Source organism: Notothenia coriiceps, unplaced genomic scaffold (genome assembly GCF_000735185.1).
Source record: "Notothenia coriiceps isolate Sejong01 unplaced genomic scaffold, NC01 NC01_scaffold00037244, whole genome shotgun sequence".
Taxonomy (NCBI): domain Eukaryota; kingdom Metazoa; phylum Chordata; class Actinopteri; order Perciformes; family Nototheniidae; genus Notothenia; species Notothenia coriiceps.
In genome coordinates, this window is record NW_011369945.1 from 11617747 (window position 1) to 11625905 (window position 8159).

Consider the following 8159-nt stretch of genomic DNA (forward strand, 5'->3'; position numbering starts at 1 on the left):
ATATAATCACTTTTGATATTTATGTTTTGTGTGTAAACTGTACAAATTATATCCTGGGGTAACCACCAAGATCCTATAAAAATTTATATTTAACACAAAGAGATAAATTGAATACAATGATGTCTAATAAAACTTAGTACCGACCATAAAAAATTACGGATTTGAAAAAAGTAGAAATAAAAGCTTTAGAGTGCATGGGCGGGGACGTCATGGGGGTTGCACCGGGTCCCCAGGCGCTGGGGGTAAACTCTTAGTGACATAATGTCCACTTAGAATTTGTCACCTGGATAGTAGCGTTTACGTGAAACACCTACAGAAATATGTATTTATGACTACGGGTGCCACCGCAGCCCTTTGAGTGCGTCGTAGTCTTTTATTTGGGAGAGAAAAGGAGGCATGGTTTAGGAAAATTTTTGCCCAAATGTTGTTGCCTATGTCTAAACGACGCTTACTGCAGCCGTCGCCCTGGGCGTCTTTGCAACGAGTAGTCTTTGTTACGGGATCACAATAACCTGCATTACGAGCAGAAACAAATCTAATGTAGAGCGATTGTGAGTCTCGCTGGACATGATTGCCCTTCGGTGCTGCTTATCACATAATTTTCTGGTCGCTTTGTATTTTTTCGTTGTAACGATATCACTAGTTGGGCGCGTTCTCTTTTTCGTAAACTCGAGTATGACAAGTCTATTGTAAGCTACACCAATATCTTTGTCCTTACCGCAAAAGTGTCGTCTTTATTAAATTGAAATATAGAGCCATCTTAGATAGTCCCGTAATCGAGGCGCAGGAGGGAACAAAAAAAAAAATTCGATTCCTGCGGTTTTAGGGCGTAAAGGATTGTCCCGACGTTTTCTCCCCATACTCGTCGCTATACTCCGACCCGATGTTACCCTACTTGCAAGACCCTAAAATTCCTTTTTTTGCAGTGTCTGTCAAAACATATCTTACCGGGTTATAAAAAAGGTTATATCGTATTATCCAGGTGAATTGACTTGAACTGAAATTTCGTGGGTTGCCTTAAGTACATTCAAATAAGAAAGTGAGCGGTCGAGCCCGACGCCCCCACGATTCTGCCCTGGTACCAACTACGCTGGAGGATCGGCTCTATATCGCGTAAAATGTTATTGAGAGCAAGCCGCGGAGAGCGAATTTTTGTTTATAGCGTTAGCTGTAGAGTTAGCGTTATAAACAGTCTTTTTAGTCGTTAATCTAAAAGGGGTTTTAGCACGTCAGGGATCATATAACCGATGTTCGGTTTTTATGCAATACTGTAGTATTTCACCGGTTTGATAGTCGACTAAAAGTCTGTCCGAACAATTATCTTTACTCTTAGTCCTGTGTTCTCTCCCTTATAATACAAGTGGCATCTTAGAAAGTCTGGGAGAGAATGTGTTATCCCCTGTTTACAAACTACAGATTTCCCGTCTGTCCCTTTTTCAACACGTATTGTCCACTGGAAAGTCTAATACAGAAACGATTCCATAGATAAGTTACTTCTCCGTCGATGATATAATGACACGACGAACGATGTAAGAACTCTGAAATTGGGGACTCCTACATACGATTGGAGTACACAAGGGTTGAAAAGACAGTCCGCGCGGAGGAAGACCTCTTTTTTTTTTTTAGCCGGGGCGGTTGTGTTTGTCTGAGTCTGACCGCCTCCCAGTCTTCTAAATAAAACGCCCACGACACCCATGCGAAACTAAAGTTATCTCCCCGAGTTTGTTACAAGTCCCAAAGGATAATACATTCGCGATGTCACCTGTAAAAGGCTGTCGTTGTTAGGGGTGCGATATGCTGGTGTTGCATGTGGTGTTGACCGCAATGTTACTCCGCGCTATTTAGTCGAGTGCCGTATGATCCAACATTCGTCCCCATTTCACGATACAGAAATATCTCACCAACACACCCTGAATTGTTAATGTAATTAAATAAAACTTATAACTTCATTTTACGGTAGTTGAGACCACGTGAAACACTTCTCGTTTTACTTCTCTAGGTATACCTATGGAGAGAGTTGGGGGGTGGTATACTTATTGTCTGACAATTGTCTAAATAAAAACAAAACCTAAAAATGGTTTAGTGGGGAAAATTTTAAATAAGAAAAAAATGACTCCAGTACATCAAGTATGGACAAAAAGTAAATAAGAGAATAATAAAATATTGCATATTACCTAGGTATAATTTCGCACGACGGCCTTTATAGACAATGAATTACCACTTGTTTTAGCAAACTGCTGGGATGACTCTATCTGTGACTCCTCAGGAAATCGAGAGAATCAGACTGTCCTCCTCACCCTGATGAGGAGGTGAACAACAACTTTTTTGAGGAATAAGGAATCGCTCGAGGTCGATGGCGCTGGTGTTCGATTGTTGGTTGCTAAGGGCATCGGGGGGGGGGGCGCGCCACGCGTGTGAGAGAACGATGCGGTACGTGGTTTTAACGAGCAAGTGTGTGTTGTCTCGGCTCGAATATTTACTTTTGTGTTCTGAGGTGTTTTATTTTTTGGGGTCTGCTATGATCAGGACATTATAGTATGGTGAATGTAGATAGGGCTTTAGTTTATTAAAAAGTTTAATACTTTATAAAAATAGCATATATGATAAAATTATCTTATTTGGTAAATATATGGGGATCGCAGGAGTTTTTTTTTGGGTTTGCAGGCGTGGTGGGGGGACAGGGTTAGTGCGCGGGGGAAGGCTTCTTGGTGCGAGGGTTTTGTAGCCTCGACTGTGTAGTTCTTCGATGCGATGGGTCACTATTTTCCTATAAACAAAAATTGGTTTGGGGTTAATAGACGAAATAGTAACTTATAAGTAAACGTGTTCTGATTTTCGTTTGGCTTCTTTTTTTTGTTGGTTGTGTTATTTGTTGTGGTTGAACCTATTGTTTGGGTTTTGTATATGTTGACAATGGTGATTGTGGTCACGGGTTTCAGAACAGATCCCAGTTCTGGATAATGCAGGGTATGACGGATGTTTTCTTAAACGTACCTACATACTTTATCTGGCGTGGTAGCATCCCCTTTTCCGTCTTTAAGTTATTCTATCCTGGTTCGAGGGCGAGAGCAAGAGTTTGTGGGGTGCCTTGTGTATGTTAACCGACTACTAAATAGAGTGTAACAGTGCTTCTCCAACGACAAATAAATTTGACGGTGAGTTGGGGTGTGCTGCGTCGTGGGAGGCACTTCGTGGATTTCGTCTTGTTTGTGAATTCTGTTGTGTTGTTGTATTTTGTGCATATTCGGTCCCCGTATAGTTTCCACTTTCTGACGTATTTGTGGTCGCAATTACTAACCGAATTGCGACAATTTGAATTAAGTTACAAAGACGAAAGACCCTTTGATATTAATAGATCATTGTTGTTTCTATTTTTTTTAATAGTGATTATTGAGGTACCTACTAGAGTTTTGGCGAGGGACAGGTGGTGGTCAGAGTCTCTCGTGTGTCCGATCGGCTTAGCTGATTGGTTTGTTAAACATATTACTTACATTTAAAAACTCCTTGGAAAAATCAGTTTTATAAAAATGTCGTTATGTTATTTTTTTCATGCATGAAGATGAAAATATCCTTAGTTTGTTGTAATGCATGCACGAAGGAGTTAATAAATCACACACTGAGGGAACATCACTATATTGTAATTATTTATATAGGCTTTTTCGATCAAAGATGTTCGGGGTCGGTCAGGGGGTACTTGGCTGAGAAAATGTTTCAAAGGGGGTACATTACTGAAAAGAGTTTGAGAAGCACTGCTGTAATATATGTGAAACACTTGATGGAGCCCTACTAACCTGACTCAGATGGTTTGTTTCACCAAACCATCTAGGAAAGCTCCATTGGAAGCCATTTGGAAAGGGAAGGGACTTTCAAAAATACTTGGCAGGTGATTGGATCAATCTGTCTATCACCTTCTATCATGGGCCACTTCTGATTGGTTAACAATGGCTGGTACATGTGGAGCACAACACTTCTGATTGGTGTGGAGGACTGACACACAAGAAAAAAAAGAAATGTAAAAAAAAATCGCAGGCTTTGCGATTTGATAATCGCATCATTTAAAATCGCGATTTCGATTTAAAATCGATTGATCGTTCAGCCCTTCTGCGTACTTTCAAATTCTACCACACTCGAGCTGGTTTCTCCATTTTTACCTACCCTACCTTTTTAATTAAAGAAAATGTTAAAAGGAAATGATTCAAAACATTATTTTATGGAACAAATTAAACAAAAAAGGCACTTATAGTAAAAAATGTAATGTGAATAACATGTTCAAGGGACATTTAGTACTGGTAATTGACTTTGCGATGACTGTAAAGAAACGATATGTTGTACAGCAGTAACACACTCACCCTAGTGTGGAAGGATTACATATTTAGCATTTTGTCCAGTGTGTCAACTTGTTGCCGTGGTGTGTTACGTTAGCTTAGCTCGGTGACGTGCCCCTCATGAGACCAATGTGTTTCAGCCTCGCACACAAAGACATGTTGTACGGTGATTTATAAAGCCCTGTGTAATGTTTCCTACTCAACTGTTACGTGATCAAGTGCCACTTGATAACTTCCACCAACAGAATAAGTTATTATAGAAATTGTTAAATGGGGTTGTGTACAGCGAAATACAAAGCCTTTCTGAGGTTTAAGGTTTATGGTTTAATCTGGTGGAAATTGGATATTTGATCAGATGTTATTGGTTTGGTCACATGATCTTAACCTCAGGCTGATTTCAGAGCATCTTATTTCTTGGTAATGCTGCTCTCACAGGGATTGTTTACCGTGACTCTACTGTACTTTGTTTTTTAGTATATTTAGGTTTTCACTGACGCAAGCTGACTGAAATATGTTTTTCTAAACATTGCAGTACACCCTTAATAGTAAGCATTGTAAAAATGTTTTCTAAATAACCTTTAACCTTTTTAATTATGGCACAGGGTAGGCAAGGGCAAACAGAGAGAGGGGACAGCACGCAGCAAAAGGCCACAGGTCAGATTCCACCCACAGGCCGCTGCCAAGGATTTAGCCATCGTACATGAGGCCAATACAAACTGATTCGTTGTCAAATCTAACCAATAAAACCTTAAAAGAATGTAATCAGCAATTACAAGACTATATTTGAAACCCTGTAAACTCATTTCACATGAATGCGACGGCGAGGTAAGAAATTGAAACTGAAAAGTACATTTGGGTTATGATGTCAGCTCCACACATGTGGTGTGTGGTTACTTAGAAGTATCTCGACAGACAATAAGTTGACCTTTAGTAGCATGGAGACACTAAATCAACAGGATTACCAGGTAACATTTGATAAAACACGTTGTGCCAGCTGCTGTACTCTCAGTGTGCCAGTTCCTCTGGCAGATGGCCACGGGGAAATCCTCCAGGAAAAGTCTGGCCTCCTCTGAAGCAGTAATGTTTGTGTTTCTCTTTTTGCCATCAGGTGGGCAATGCCATCAAGTCGTCACTGCACGGCGCTGCACTTAAAAGCAACAACAAGGAGGGGGCACGCAGTATCCAGGTGGAGATCACGCCCTCCTCCTCCAGGATCTCCCGAAATGCTGTCACCTCCCTCTCTATCAGGGGACACCGCTGGAAGAGACACGGTATGACAAAAAGGCTAATTGAGATGCTGTGTGAGAGTACAGAGAAGAGCTCTCACACACACATGATCAAATTATATAATCACTTTATGGCAAAGAAAAGAAAGCAGTTGAATGATTTAAGAACAAATCCACACCAAAGGAGAGAGCTAGAGGTTTATAACTCTTCATTGTTCACCCACTACCATTTCATGTCCTACAGTCACTGTGTACATACGTGTTGTTGTTGTTGTTGTTGTCCTCATCAGTCCGTGAGCCTGTCGAGCACTCGGCTCACTAGCTAGTCCACCTTCTTTTTAGATTCATTATCATTCAAAGCTATCACTTCCTGTCTAATCTGCAAATCAATTTTCACAGATAGGAGAAAGAAAGGCAGGGAATCAGAGCAGGTAATGAATTGTCAGTATAAGAGATGAGTTGTCGTGTATAAGTAATTAAGTATCGTATATAAGCCATGCACAGTTTTGATTTAATTTCAGCTAATAATCAAAACTGGTAATTATCTGATGTCGTGAACAATGAGTTGGCGATAAATTCCCTTTTTTGTGTTTTCAAATTATGAATCTTTACTTGACTAAGATAGGGCTGCTCAATTAATCGTATTTTAATCGCAATTACGATTTTGGCTTGCAACGATTATGAAAACAACATAATCGAAATAAAACGATTATTTTGTATTTATTTTTGTTTTTTCAGTTGAATTATACTTAAAGTTCAGGGTAATCAACTGTTAAAAACATACTGTTCACATTTTTTTTTTTCAATAAATGGATGTTTTCAAAGTAAATGGATAATCGTTTTTAATAATCGTGATATCAATTGTTGACCCAAATAATCGAGATTATGATTTTTGCCATAATCGAGCAGCCCTACTATAGTGTATGATGTAGGGGATCTCTGAGCCATTTGTCTCGGTTAACGTTTCATGACATTTTCTTTTTAGACATAGGAGTAGGGATTGGTGGACCATGTACTACGTGGTCGAACTAATACTCCGTAGAAACAATATCAAAAAACCGCATTTGTTGTCTAATGTTTGTAAACAATAAATTGTTTTTTTATGGGTTAAATAAAATTATGGGGTCTCTGACAGGGAACATGGTTAGAAACTTATTGTCTTTATTTCCGACTGAGTATAGTCCCCGAACTTACCGTACAGCCACCAGTCAATAAATGAAAAGGAAATTACAAATGACATTAGAATGGACAAGCTAGAAGCAGTTGTATTATAAAAAGAGGAGTGTGGAGGGACGAAATCGACAATTTAAGCTATTTATTCCCATGAACCCTGCTGTACGTGAAGTTACTGAGTGAGTGTGTTGTGGGTCGTACAAAGTAAATCCGCGGTTAACGTTGATAGACTCGTCTTATCGTTACGCAAGGAAAAACAGAGGCAAGTACTGTACTTGCATTTCCGTAACTGTTCGGTTTGTTAAGTAAATTGTGTAGAACCGCTATAGAACACAATACCCTGTCCTTGTTAACATTGTAGTACGAGGACAAGTGTAAAGGAGGGTGACGTAAGTAAAGGTCATAAACTGACGTGAACGTCGCATTACGTGGTTTGTAAATTTTTGGTCACAGACATTGTCAAACAGGAAATTGGCGTGCCCCAACGACGATTACTGTCAGGGGTCTGGGTTTAAACTTGTCATTACTCAAACCCTCTACATATAGATGCATAGGTCCGTGACACATTTCACCTTCTGCGGTTTACTAACACTAAAGAGGTCTCGGTCAACGTGGTGGTAAGGACGGGCTGTTACGGCACGGAAAGTATAGTTGCGACCACCCACGCCGTTTTTACTGCAGACCTGTACGTCTTATAGATGTCAAGGTTTTGTCGTAACTGGGGATCTTTTTTATGGGATGCAATAAACCTACCCTGGTAGCGTTGTTTTACAGTAATAAGTCTTTAGTATCGAAACCAGAAAACGTAAGAAGGTTAATTATCGTTTGACAAAACGTACTGTTTCTATTAGAGACAGGAAAAAGGTAGCAAAAACCTATTCTTCTATCGGTCACAATTGAGTCATGTAAATTAGCTGATATAAAAGAAACAGATCGGTTACTGAAAAATTTTCCACATAATATAGTTCCGTTATAGTTATTAATTTTGGTTTCACAACTAATAGGGCAAGAACTACATTAACTCGAATTGATGTAGTAGTTCCATTACAGACAAGAAATCGATTAACAAACTTCTATAAAAGCAATTCTGTAACAGCGATACCCCGAGTGACTTTGTATATAGAGTTTCACAATTGAATGTATAAGACAAGTGGGACAAGATTCAAGGGATACCACGGTCCTAGTGTTATATTCTACATAAAATCGATACTTCGGGGGGGGGACTGTCGCTCGCAACTACTCGAATAACGGAAAAAGCCGACGGTGTGTGGACGCGGAGGGACCACAGGGGGGGGACGAGACACACCTGGGTCACTGTAACGGGGTGGGGGGACAGAGGAAGCCCGCCTCGCTGCCAAGGTTGTGACCACGGGGTATACCAGAGAGAACTGTTTTTTACCTTCTTTCCAATACATAAGACGACTGGGAGCATTTA

The 8159-nt window shown here is 40.0% G+C and overlaps 1 protein-coding gene across 1 annotated transcript in view; it reads right to left on the reverse strand.

The window, feature by feature from the left end:
* Nucleotides 1-8159, reverse strand: part of csmd2 (CUB and Sushi multiple domains 2) — a 221697-nt gene that overhangs the window by 140838 nt on the left and 72700 nt on the right. The window contains exon 27 of the mRNA XM_010794261.1: nt 5501-5582. Within this exon, the coding sequence (XP_010792563.1) occupies nt 5501-5582 (82 nt within the window). The remainder of the gene's footprint in view (nt 1-5500; nt 5583-8159) is intronic.